The sequence below is a fragment of the Cervus canadensis genome, chromosome 11, assembly GCF_019320065.1.
Source record: "Cervus canadensis isolate Bull #8, Minnesota chromosome 11, ASM1932006v1, whole genome shotgun sequence".
Taxonomy (NCBI): Eukaryota; Metazoa; Chordata; class Mammalia; order Artiodactyla; family Cervidae; genus Cervus; species Cervus canadensis.
In genome coordinates, this window is record NC_057396.1 from 70,366,544 (window position 1) to 70,379,366 (window position 12,823).

General features: G+C 56.6%; 1 protein-coding gene across 1 annotated transcript in view; it reads left to right on the plus strand.

Annotated features, from left to right (window-relative positions):
• The window catches only part of CREB3L1 (cAMP responsive element binding protein 3 like 1), a 37,464-nt gene extending 25,578 nt beyond the window's left edge, over positions 1 to 11,886 (plus strand). The window contains exons 4-12 of the mRNA XM_043481443.1: positions 1,543 to 1,621; positions 3,809 to 3,966; positions 4,617 to 4,766; positions 5,004 to 5,062; positions 5,349 to 5,417; positions 7,300 to 7,399; positions 8,350 to 8,476; positions 10,681 to 10,948; positions 11,136 to 11,886. Coding sequence (XP_043337378.1) covers positions 1,543 to 1,621; positions 3,809 to 3,966; positions 4,617 to 4,766; positions 5,004 to 5,062; positions 5,349 to 5,417; positions 7,300 to 7,399; positions 8,350 to 8,476; positions 10,681 to 10,948; positions 11,136 to 11,172 — 1,047 coding nt within the window. The 3' untranslated portion in view covers positions 11,173 to 11,886. The remainder of the gene's footprint in view (positions 1 to 1,542; positions 1,622 to 3,808; positions 3,967 to 4,616; positions 4,767 to 5,003; positions 5,063 to 5,348; positions 5,418 to 7,299; positions 7,400 to 8,349; positions 8,477 to 10,680; positions 10,949 to 11,135) is intronic.
• Positions 11,887 to 12,823: the final 937 nt, after the last annotated feature.

Genomic DNA, 12,823 nt, shown 5'->3' on the forward strand with positions numbered 1-12,823 from the left:
GCAGCTTGCCCCACACTGCACAGTCAGATGAAATGGAGCTGCATTCCAGGCTCAGCCATCAGACCCCGAAGCCCACCTTTCCCACTCTAGTGAGGTCGCAACCCCCTAGCGGAAGGTGTGGGAACCAGGAGTTGGATGGCGGGAGAATGAGCCTGTGACCCACCGAAGTGGAATCACCCTATTGCGTCTCAGTCCTTTCATCTGTCACTTGAGGGCTCAGCTGGGATGTAGATCAGGGAATATCCAAGGTCCCAGCCAGCCTCACCCTCCCTTGATTCCGATTCATCTGCTGAAATTCAGGATTCTGGGTCCCACCTATGATATCATGACCTCTCTCTGCTGGCTTTGGACCTGGAGGGGAGAGATGGGCCTGAAATCCAGCACCCAACACAGTGTCTTCTCAAAAAGAACACCATTTATGTGCGTGTTGGTACTCCTGCATAGGAAGCTGATGTCCTTTCTGAAACAGCAGGCTGGAATGGTATAAAGAATGGTATAAAGAAATAGGAATGCGTGTTTGTTTAAAGCATTCATCTAATTCTACCTGTCCCTTGCTTAAAACCTATTGTGCGTGCGTGCTAAGTCACTTCAGTCATGTCCGACTCGTTGCAACCCCATGGACTGTAGCTCACCAGGCTCCTCTGTCCATGGGATTCTCCAGGCAAGAATACTGCAGTGGGTTGCCATGCCCTCCTCCAGGGGATCTTCCCCGCCGAGGGTTTGAACCCACGTCTTTTATGTCTCCTGCACTGGCAAGTGGTTGCTTTATTACTAGCAATACCTGGGAAGCCGCTGACACCCATTAGGGGTCCTCCTTGTTTCAGACTTCTTTCTCTGGCTTCTCCTCCTCCCGCCACATCCTCTCCCCAGATCTTCTGGTCTTGTGTCTGACCACTCCGCCTCTGACATAGAGCCTACCCTCTGCACACCCTCTGTCCTCACTATTTCCGGATCTAGCTGGGCTCTGTCTGGGCACTGTGCTTTTGCAGATGCTTTTTCCTCTACGTGGAGTGCCTTTCCCCTCAGCCACGGCCTGCCCCACCCTGTATCTGGAATACTGCTGTTTATACTTCAGGACGCAGACTTCAGCTGCTCAGGGATGCTCAGGGACCTTTCTCTAATGCCTCCTTCATCTGCGCTGTGGTTCAGTGAACAGCTACAATCTGCCAGACGCGACATTATGTGGGTCTCCTGGCAACCCACATACCCAGCCTGCATGGCGTTCACCGCCGGTGTGGGGTCACCCTCCTCCAAAAAAGACGGCCCTGGCCTCAGAGGCCACAGGAAGCCCCTCTTCCCTGCACTCAGGAGCTACACGATGCCCCTTGGCCACCGCTGTCTTCCCTTAGGCCTGACTTGCCTTCTGTAAGCACAGGAACTTGTCTCTGCTCCCTCTGGGATATGCCTGGAACCCTGAGCCCAGCTACTTTCTTAATGCTGTAGCGCAGAACCCCCCAGGCCCAGGGAGGGTGGGAGGTTGGAGGGCCTGGTGGGGACAGGCCCCAGGAACAGCTGATGGAGCGGGCCCTGCCTCTTCCTCAGGCCCCAGGAGAGATGACTCAGCTGCCAGTGATCAAAGCCGAGCCCCAGGAGGTGAACCAGTTCCTCAAAGGGACACCAGGTGAGTGTGTCTGGAGAGGGGCTCTTCATCGCCAGTCCTGGACAGACCGCATCCCTTACCCCTTGGCTCAGCCCACCTGTCTCCCTTGACATGTCCGTTTTCTCCCCGTAATAGTCTCTCCTCCCTTCTGTGCCCGTTCCCCATCCCTCCAGTCCCCTTCTTACTCGACAACTGTCACTATTATCACCACCTTCTCACCCTGTTTGCTACTTTCCCCTCCTATGATTCACTAACTGAAGTCCTCTCTGTAGCCATCAGCTCCTCCATCCATTCACCCATTTACTCATTTACCCGTCCATCTGTCCATCCTTGCATCTATCCATTCATCCACCCATCCAATGAGAGTACATTGGGCATCTCCTAGTTCCAGGAGCTGGGGACGCAGAGAGAGAAAACAGTCACTGTACCCGAGGAGCTGACACTGTAATGAGGATCCCAGACAAACCACCAATGACACAGTTGTGTTATGGGTTAAAGATGACAGATCCCAGGAAACACCTCCGCAGACCTGACAGGAGAGGAGAGAACAGAGGGAGCTTCTTGGATTGAGCAGGAGAAAAGGCTAACTTAATCTTTCCAATCCCACCTCATTCATTCATCCAACACTGATTAAGCAGCACCTGTGTATCAGGCCCTGGACTAAGCACCACAAGGTTTAGGAAGATGAATAAGGCCCAAGTTTCACCCTCAAGTTACTCATAGCTTCTAAGAGAAGATGGAATTAACCAGAGGTAGAAAGGGACCAGTGTGAAAACACCTTACATTGTAGACTGCCCGTCATAAAGCATGGTCCCATCCCTTAGCCCATTGCATCCTCCCGGCTCCATATAGGGATTCCTTTCACCCCCCCATTCAACAGGAAAGTGAGGCTGGGAGATGTTAAATAAACATGAATATAGGTCGCATAGTTGTGGGGTACAACAGTCAGGACTTGAACTCAGGTCTGACTCCAAGTTCAGTGGTCTTTACAGTATGGCATCCACGAGAGGCAAATAAGAGCCAAAGAAGAGAGAGGGGACTCCTGTAGGAGGCAGCGGTGGGCAGAGCCCGGAAGGACGCAGCCGCTCCTCCTCCCAGTCTCAGCCCAGCTCTGCGGTGCAGTGGGCTCCAGATTCCCGTGTGTGCATGCACGCGTGCTCAGCCGTGTCTGACTCTGTGCGACCCCAGGGACTGTAGCCTTCCAGGCTCTTGGTCCTCTTGGCTCGGCTCAGGCCTCTTCCTGATGCTGCGGCCAAGAGAGGCAGCATGAAGGGCGTGTTGGGGAGAGCAGTGCTCTGGCAGGTCTGCTGAAAGCCCAGTGCCTGCTGCCCTGTTACCCTGAGGTTGGAAATGGACACCCTGGTGTTTTGAAATGGGAAGAAAGGGACAGAGGCTGTCGCTTGCCCTGCCTGATCCCCATGGGTCTCGCTGTGGGCAGACTCCGGTCATCTCCTGGGGTTGCCAAGTTGGAGGCTCACAGACCCTGAGCCCTTTGAAGTGAGGGTTTAGTCACTAAGCCGTGTCCGACTCTTGCAACCCCATGGACTGTAGCCAGCCAGGCTCCTCTATCCATGGGGTTTCCCAGGCAAGAACAGTGGATTGGGTTGCCACTTCCTTCTCCAGGGGATCTTCCCGACCCAGGGATCAAACCTGGGTCTCCTGCATCGCTGGCAACCTCCTGCATTGCAGGTGGAGTCTTTACTGACTGAGCTGCCAGGGAAAGGAGACCCGAGAATCCAGCCTCTGTGTTATCCCTGCCAAGTGTTAGCGTTAGTCGCTCAGTCATGTCCAACTCTGTGACCCCATGCATGGATTACACCAGGCTCCTCTGTCCGTGGAATTCTCCAGTAAAGAACACTGGAGTGCATAGCCATGCCCTTCTGCAGGGGATCTTCCCAACCCAAGGCTGGAACCCAGGTCTTCTGCATTGTAGGGGGATTCATTATCGTCTGAGCCACCAGGGAATCCCCACCAAGAACCAGGTTTAAAGGAGCTGGGCTCAGTGGAGTCGGGGATGGTGTGGCCCTCAGAAATTGTCTTCTGGGGTGTCAACTCTACTTTCTGACACGCTAGGGTCGAGGGGGGTGCTCCTGACATTATAGGGGTCAAGGCCTGAACAGTCCGCCCACATGCCTTCGGGACCAGCTTAGGCCTGCACTATGCTGAACTCTGTACCCCGGCTGACCTGGCTTCTCCTGCTCCCCACAGAGGACCTGGTGCAGATGCCTCCGACCCCCCCCAGCAGCCACGGCAGCGACAGCGACGGCTCCCAGAGTCCCCGCTCTCTGCCCCCCTCCAGCCCTATCCGGCCCATGGCCCGCTCCTCCACGGCCATCTCCACCTCTCCGCTCCTCACCGCCCCTCACGTAAGCAGCTGGGGCCGGACTGACCCCAGAATCGAGGAATCCAGTGTCTGGGGGGAGCCCTAAGCCTGATCCCGACCCCCATCAGAACGCAGGAGGTGCCCGCCCCACAGATGGGAGTGAAGATCTTTTAATCGTGCTTGGGGATGAATAGGAAACAGGGGGAGAGTCCAAGAGGCCTGCTGAACCCGCTGGCGGCAGAGCTAAGTCTAGAACTTGACATTCCTGACCTCCAGAGGGACGGCCCAGGCTGCCTCCAAGGAGCACTGTTTGAAGAGCAAAGTTCAGGAGGCCCAGAAGCCCTGGGATGGGTGGGGGACACCTCAGGTCTAGAGGTGGTAGGTGTCCGAAGTGGGTGCTGTTCAGGGGGCCCTGGACAAGTAAGCACTAAGGCTGTGGATTCTGCGATGGGATCTAGGGACCAGCCCTTCCCAACAATATACTGAGGGCCTAACGTGCCAGGCTGCCAGCAACATCCTCAGCACTTGTGACCTGTTACTGGATTTAATTCAGATCCGCCCCTCTTGCAGATGAGGAAACTGAGGTTCAGTGAGCTGGGTGCCTTGCCCAGGTCTTGCCTAGGGTAAATGGCCGAGCTCGGATTTGAATGCAGGGCTGTCTGGTTCCTAACTAGTACATCCTCTTTGCTGCAGAAATTACAGGGGACGTCGGGGCCGCTGCTCCTGACGGAGGAGGAGAAGCGCACCCTGGTTGCTGAGGGCTACCCCATCCCCACCAAACTGCCCCTCACCAAAGCTGAGGAGAAGGCCTTGAAGAGGGTCCGGAGGAAAATCAAGAACAAGGTAAAGCAAGAGGCAGACCCTGGCCCTGCCCTGGGGCTTCCGTGGGGGCGGTGGGGGTCTCTGCTCCCCTGGCCATGCCAGTCCTGAAAATGGGGAGCCCAGGGAGTGGATGCGTGGCCTGGTAACCCTGTGAGGGACAGGGAAGCCTGGCCTACTGCGGTTCACAGGGTCACGGAGAGCCGGATGCAGCTCCGTGATTGAACAATAACAACTCCCGCTGGGGGCTTCCCCCTCTAGATCTCAGCCCAGGAGAGCCGCCGTAAGAAGAAGGAGTACGTGGAGTGTCTAGAAAAGAAGTAAGAGGCCTGGGGCTGGTGGACAGCCCGGGTGGCCTGGGCTCCGCTCCCCAACCTGGCTTCCTCTCCCACCCTCTCAGGGGCTGGGTGGGGGGCATGGGGAGGAGGATGCTGGTGGGCAGGGCAAAGTGGGCAGCAGAGAGACTTCCCTGGTGGTCCAGTGGTTACGACTCCTGGTCGGGGACTAAGATTCTGCGTGCCACACACCATGTGACCCCAAAATGGGGCGGGGGGGGAGTCAGATCTGGGGGCTGCCGCTGAGCTTGTGCCTGCTTGGCCCCCACAGGGTGGAGACGTTTACATCTGAGAACAATGAACTGTGGAAGAAGGTGGAAACCCTGGAGAATGCCAACAGGTGGGTAGTGCCACCTGCGTTCCCCTCTGGCCCCCTGCCCTCCGCAGCCAGTGGCTGGCTCTGGCATAGCTCTGGGAGGCAGGAGGGAGGACAGGCCACTGAGTTGAGGGTGATGCAAATCCCAGACACAGGGAGCCTGTGGCCTGGGACCCTCAGTTTCCCATCCTCCTTTATCCATTCAGAACTCTAGATACCAGACGGGGCTGGCGAGATGCTTAAATGAGGTAATACAGGCCAGCAATAGCAGCAGCCCCTGGGCATTTGTTGAAGTGCTTTGTGCTCAGGCCTCGTGCCAGCCCTGCTGAATCTGGGGAAGGTTCCACAGCCCATGTGTTAACAAGCCCTCAGGTTAATTCTGAGGCACCCTGAAGTTAGAGCCCTGGTGTACATGTTTACGACTCAAAGTGAGTTTCTCAGCCCAGCACGTCAACATCAGCTAGGGGCTTGCAGAAATGCAGAATCTCGGGCCTCTCCCCACACTTAACTTGAATCAGAATCTGCATTTCAGCAACACCCTTAAGTGATTCATGCGCACGACTAAGTTTGAGAAACAGTCTGGAGCCCACACAGGGCCTGGCATGTGGTGGCCACGGAAAGTCACGACTCCGGGGGCGTTTTTTGTGATCTTGGGAAAACTGTAACATGTCTCTGGGCCCCAGTTTCTCTGTCTGCATGGAGACGATGGAAGCGGTATCTCCCCAGATTCGTGTGACGATGCCATGAGACCTAGCAAGTATAGGGCCTGCACCGTCCTTGGCATTTGAGAATGCTCCCTTCATGTTAACTTTTCTTCTTCTCTTTTTCTGGCTGTTATTCTGAATTCTTGTTAGTGACCAGTCATGAGCCCACAGTAGGTCTTTAATAATTGTTCGCTGGGAGTAATTAAAACGGCAGCCAGCAGCTGGTAGGGAGCAGGTGCTCAACAGAAGGCTTTTTCCTTCTTTCCTTCCTTCTCCCCCAGCTTCTCCAGCGGGATCCAGCCACTCCCCTGACTGACCTGGAGAATGCCCCCCTGACTCAGGGAAGAGGGGTGGGAGCCCTCGCCCCTCACCCCCTTCCTCTGGCCCAGATTCCGCTCTGGTCCTAAATAGGGCCAGGCCCTTGGAGCTATTTCGCCACCTGCTGTACATTCTGGGAACTGCAACCGCATGGACTGGCTGGGCGGGAGGGAAGAGATGATTCAACATTTCTTCACCAAGGGTGGGCTGATTCCTTGCTGGGGAGGACCCAGTCCCTGCCCTCAGGGAGCCCCCACAGTTAGCGAAAGAGACTGACGTGGATGTTCAGCCGCTCAGCCGTGTTCAGACACGTTAGATTTCCTCTCTTTGCGACGCTGTGTAATGACATACAAATTTGTAAATAAATGAAGTGTTACAGGTGCTGTGATAAAAGCAAAAACAGCGACAAAATTAACAAAAATGGTAGCTACCATTCCCCGCATGCTCACTCCTCACCATGTACCAGGCCGCTGCCAGACACGTCCTCCTTATCAGCTCAGGGTAGAAGGAGGGAAGGTCAGTTTAGCTATGGCTGGTGCAGGGTTAAAGAAAAAAAAGAAGGTGACCTCAGCCCAGGTGAGCTAGACCTGCCTCCAACCTCCGCTTTGGCCAAGAGAAGCCTCACGGGGCCCCTCTGAGCTCCCACAGGGTGACCCAGTTATTCACCGTGAAGCGGGCGCCAGGTGCCTCGGCCACGCCACAGAGGAGCCAAGCGGGAAGTGACCTTTTTCTGCCTTGAGTGAAGCGGGCACTTCGTGTGGAAGCCAAGGCTAGAGCCAGCCCAGGGGCCCCCACCCCCACCCCGCACCCGGGGGGAGCTCCAGGAGGCAGGGATGCCTGCGGGCTGGGTCAGAGCCGCCGGGTGACCGCTCTGCCCCCCTTAGGACTCTGCTCCAGCAGCTGCAGAAACTCCAGACTCTGGTCACCAACAAGATCTCCAGACCTTACAAGATGGCCGCCACCCAGACTGGGACCTGCCTCATGGTAGGTCACTGTCCCCTCACCACAGAGCCGCCGGCGGCCCGGTCTTCCCCCCGGCCGGTTTTCAGGGGAGTTGGGGGTGGGGGGCGGCGTGCAGAGCTTTCAGGGACCGGCAATATTGTCGGCAGCGTCACCAGGGTCAAATATCCTCCCAGCCTCTTTCACCAAAGCCCATGGAACCTTCCGGAACATGACCTTCCCTGACTGGTTCTGACACGGTGTGGATGTGTAGTGACTCACAGGAACCCTGCTAGGGGATGACAGGCCAAGCGCCGTGAGGAGGCAGCCCCTGAGGAGGAGGCCGCCCCTGAGGAGCCAGTCGGGGGATGGGCCTGGGGCGACGCGGGGGAAGTATGGACCTGTCTCTCTCTAGCGTGTGTGGCGGGGTGCCCAGGCTGTGGCCGCGGCCTCTGCCGGCTTCTTTTCCGCGTTCCCTATAGCTGTACAGCCTGTTGCCTCCGGGTTAATCACTGCCCCCGGGCCCTCTGAGATCCTCTAGCTGACAGGTGGCAAAGCCGGAGTAGAGGCAGGTGTTAGTTTGGGCTCGGTGACTCTTATTAGCTCCCCATGCTGGCCAGTCTTCCTGGGAACCCTGCTGGGGATCTGGTGTGAAGATATGTCCCCGTCCCTTGCCCCAGCCTCAATCTCCTCCAGCACCTACCCCTTCCTTCCTTTCCTGATTCCTTCCCACCCCAGAGGTGATAGCCACACTGGCCAACTCCCTCTCTTTTTCAATGCTGCCTGGGGTGGCCTCTCTCCAATGGGCTGAGATGGCCTGACAGCCTTCACCTTCTCCTCCACCACATGGGCTCTGGGAGCAGATTTCCTGAAAAAAATGATGAGCCTTTGGCCCCCACTGGCTCATGGTGGGGGAGGGGGAGGGCTTTGGGGGTGGCCTGGGTTGCAGCCCTCCCCTGGCCCGGCTCTGCCCACCACACTCTCTCCACTTCCAGGTGGCAGCCTTGTGCTTCGTCCTGGTGCTGGGCTCCCTCGTGCCCTGCCTCCCTGCGTTCTCCTCTGGCTCCCAGACTGTGAAGGAAGACCCGATGGCCGCTGACAGCCTCTACACCGCCAGTCAGAGTGAGTGCCCCAAGCAGGGCTGCCCTCCCCCCACACCAGCCCCAGCTTCCGGGCAGAAGACAGACGCAAGTGAGGAGCCAGGTCCGGGGCTGACTCGTTGCACCTTCCCATTTTGCAGATGGGGAAACTGAGGCCTTTCCCGAGGGTCTACGATTTGTTCAATGTTAGTTATAGAATTAGGACCACAATGCAGAGCCCCTGATTCCCAGCCCACCCAGGAGTGGCTTGGCCAGCGGGGGGCAAGGGGGGAAGGTTTAGGGAATAACAAGAATGTTCCCACCCTATCCCCCATGTATTATGGTGCCAGCTGGTAGGGGGCATCTGCTAAGCCACCATCAGTGTTTTTCAACTGGGATAGCAAGTGAGTTTCAGCTCCAGGGCCATTTTCCATAAGATGGTGGTGGCTGCATGAAGCACTGCTAAAGACTCTGAGGCCCCGTTCAGGATCAACAGGAAGGGGTGGTGAGATCCACGGGTAATGTCTGTCACGGGCAGAAGCGTGGGGCTGAGCTAGTTACCACCCCGCGGGGCTTGTGAGGACTGTTAAGAACATGGAGTTTCCCAGTCAGTCATATCTGCCCCTCGCTAAGCGTGTGAGCTCGGGCGTGTGTCTGAAGCATGCTAAATTTTAATCTCTTATCTCGAAAATGGGAGTTACCAGTTCCACGCTTATTGAGCATGTTTGCTCTGAAGACTGAATGACATGGTGCATGAAGGCTCTCGGTACAGTTCCTGGTACACAGCAGGCTCTTACTAAATGAACACCAGTTGCTCCCTTTTTGATGAGCTTGAAAAAGGAGAGAAAAGACATGACATGCAGTGGCAAGGGGAGAACCGGCACAGGGGGCAGCAAAGAACAGTGTGGGTTTCCGGAGGCAGAGGATACTTCAGACAGACCTCCAGAGGGACTTCCAGACGGTCCCTCATCGCCTCCTGGAGCGAGTCATCCAGCAGGGCAGGAGGAGGAAAAGGAAACAGATGGGAGGTTGGGGAGAGAGAGAGCTAGGCGCTGGGGAGGAGTGAGTTTCTAGAAGGAGGGATGCTGCGGGGAGAATGAGTTAGGCCTGCAGGCCCTTGAGGGGAGGGAGCAGCCTTGGGGAGGGTTAGGGGAAGAGGAAGCAGAGGCGGGGAGTGAAAACCCCTCCCTGGACCAGATCAGCCCGGAGAAGGAGAGGAGAGGTAGTTGCTGAGGGAGGTGGGTGGCAGAGATGCCAGATCCTGAGCGGCACGTGTCCGTTTTCTCAAGGCCAGGGGGGTCTGTGTGATGGGAGGCACAGGGGACCTCGAAGAGGAAGGAATGGAAATTGGGGGAGTGGGATTAGGGGGAGGAGGAGGGGTGTTGATGGACAAAAGCAGAGTCAGAGGAGCGCAGGAATGAATGAGCCCCTCGGAGTGAACGAGGTGGGTTTCAGGCTCAGGGTCTGCACAGGACTGGGCGAAGGGGAGGAGGTGACCCCTGGAGCAGGCTGGCCCATGGAGCTGGGGCAGCGCACAGATCCAGGGGCCCTGCCCAGGCAGACCGTGAGGTCAGGGCCCTGAGGGTGAGGAGGGTGCTGGCGGATCCTGGAGTCAGGCGGGGCCGGGGTCTGCAGCTCAGCCACCGTGCATCATCCTTAGTCTGGGACAACATCCCTGACCACCTGGAGCCTCAGTGACCTGTTCTGTGAAATGGACCTAAAAACATCTCATTCCAAGAGTTTCTGTTAATGATTTGATATAGGTTAAAGGATGCCAACAATGTCTGATAGGCATGGTAGATATCCAACAAATGTGTTTTCTCTTTTTCTCATCTCCCTGAGGGGTAAACTGGGGCCTCAAATAGGGGAAAGGTTTATTCAAGGTCTCACAGGAAGGGAGTGGTTCAGTAGGATGAGCCAGCTCTCAGATGCCCCAGCCCAGTGCCCTCTGCTTAGGGAGCGCTAACTCGCTCTGAGCACAGTTTCAGTCACTCTGTTATCTCACTGAAACCTCATATCAACAGGAGGTTGGCCCCTAGTATTCCTATTTTACAGATGAGCAAGCTCAGAAAGGTGAAAGCAAAGGCATGGTTTGCCTGCAGTCACACAGCTGGGAATCATTAGGGCTGGATTCAGATCCAGGCCTGAAAGAGTCCAGGGCCCAGGTTCTTGACCCCTGGGCCCTGAATGCAGCCTAGACCGGGAGGGAGCCTTGGCACCGTGGCTCACCCTGAGCTCCTTCTCCAGTGCCCTCCCGGAGCCTCCTGTTCTACGACGAGGGAGCAGGCTCATGGGAGGATGGCCGCAGTGCCCTGCTGCCCGTGGAGCCCCCGGATGGCTGGGAGATCAAGCCCGGGGGGCCGGTGGAGCAGCGGCCCCAGGACCACCTGCAACATGACCACCGGGACAGCACCCACGAGACCAGCAAGTACCTGAGTGAGGCCTGGCCGAAGGACGTCAGCGGGAACAGCACGAGCCCTGACTTCTCCCACCCTAAGGAGTGGTTCCATGAGAGGTGGGTGGGCGGCCCCTTCCCTCCCTGGGGTCCCAGGCTCCACCCAGCCTCCGCCCACCCCTGGTCCCCGCGTTGTCAGCCACACCCTCCCATGGCCCCCATCCCTCCCAAGTCCAAACCCAGCTTGCAGAGGGGCAAGAGGGTCCTCCCCAGACAGAGTCACCCCTGACTTCTCTTCTCTCTCCAGGGATCTGGGCCCCAACACCACCATCAAGCTCTCCTAGGCTGTGCCAAGACCCAGGACACAGGGCGTACCTCTGGTACTCAGAAGAGGGGTCGTCCTGCTCACCAACCCGGATCCGGCTCGTACCCCTGCCCCCTGGGGTCCCATCCCAGGAGAAAGGGTTCCACTCCCCCCGCCCACCAGCCCCTCTTTGCCCTAGATCTTGACCGGGGCCCCCCTTCCCCCCCACATTTGGACTGTTCCCTTGGGCCAACCACTGTGTTCTCACCCCCTCCCTCCCACAACCATCCGTCCTTCTTAGATAAACCACTCACTGAGTCACCCACCTCCTTTCTCATAATGACCAAGAGGACCACTGCCTCCCTGCCCCACCCCGACCACATACACACACAGACACATCAACAGACCGACCCACTAAGCCCCTCCCCTCCCCCCCACTGTACAGAGACCAAGAACAGAAATTGTTTGTAAATAATGAACCTTATTTTTTATTATTGCCGATCCCTAAGATATTGTATTTTACAAGTCTCCCTCCTACCTTCAACCCTCCCTTGTTTTGTATTTTATGAAGTTAGTGCGGGCTTTGCTGCTCCCTGGCCCAGGGGAGAGGGTCCCCCCCAACCCCTCACCTGGCCTCCCCCCTGCCGCTGCCCAAGCTGCTGGGCCTTTTTAATTGCCAAACCGCTTCACCCATCAGCTCAGCACATGCTTTAAGAAGGCAAAAGTAAAAAAAAAAAAAATGATGCAGCATCAATCCCCGACTTTGTGCCTTTCTTCATGGGAGGGGTCGTGGGGGGTGGGACTGGAGATGAAGGAACAAGAAGGGTAAGTTTATCTGGGGGCTTCCCAAGGGGCACTAGTGGTAAAGAACCCGCCTGCCAACGCAGGAGACATAAGAGATGCCGGTTTGATCCCTAGATCGGGAAGATCCCTTGGAGGATGGATGGCTACTCACTCCAGTGTTCTTGCCTAGAGAATCCCATGGATAGAGGAGCCTGGTGGGCTATGGTCCATAGGGTCGCAAAGAGTTGGACAGGTCTGTCGGACAGGAACAGGGACTTAGCACGCACGCAAGTTTATTTTATATCTGACCAGTAGTGATCGAGGGTGAGGGGTTCAAGAAGGCATTTGTATCGGGTCCCCTCTTCCAGCCAGGCACAGAATTCAAATTAGATGGCGAAAGAATTCTGCGGCAATCCCCCTACCCCAAGGCTCCTCCCAGTTCCTACTACTACTGTGTATGGAAGCAGAGCGGCATATAGGCCAGCACCGAGCTGGCCTTTAAGGGTGGGAACTGTGAGCAATGTGTGTCCAGGCTGGCCAGACGCTATGCCGGGGGCTGTACGCACAATACCCAGGCTGGTCCTCCTTGTTCCTGCCCACTTCTTACTTTCTTGTATCATTGCCTCATCTGCATGAGAGGAGCACACTTCAGAGTAAAAAGAGCTGCCTTTGGCCACTGGAACTGCCACTTGCTAGCCATGTGCAGTGGGCAGAAGTCCAATATGGCCTCCACCCTGGGGTGCACACCCAGGGTCATCCCTTCCCCTAGGGTCTGCAGGGGACCTGTGCATGTCAGGGATGCCACTCCCATAGTTAAGTGACCTTTAATGGAAAAAGTAAAGGGGTTTTGCAGGTGTAATGAAGGTCCCAAATCAGTTGATACTGAGTTAATTAAACGGGAGGGACTT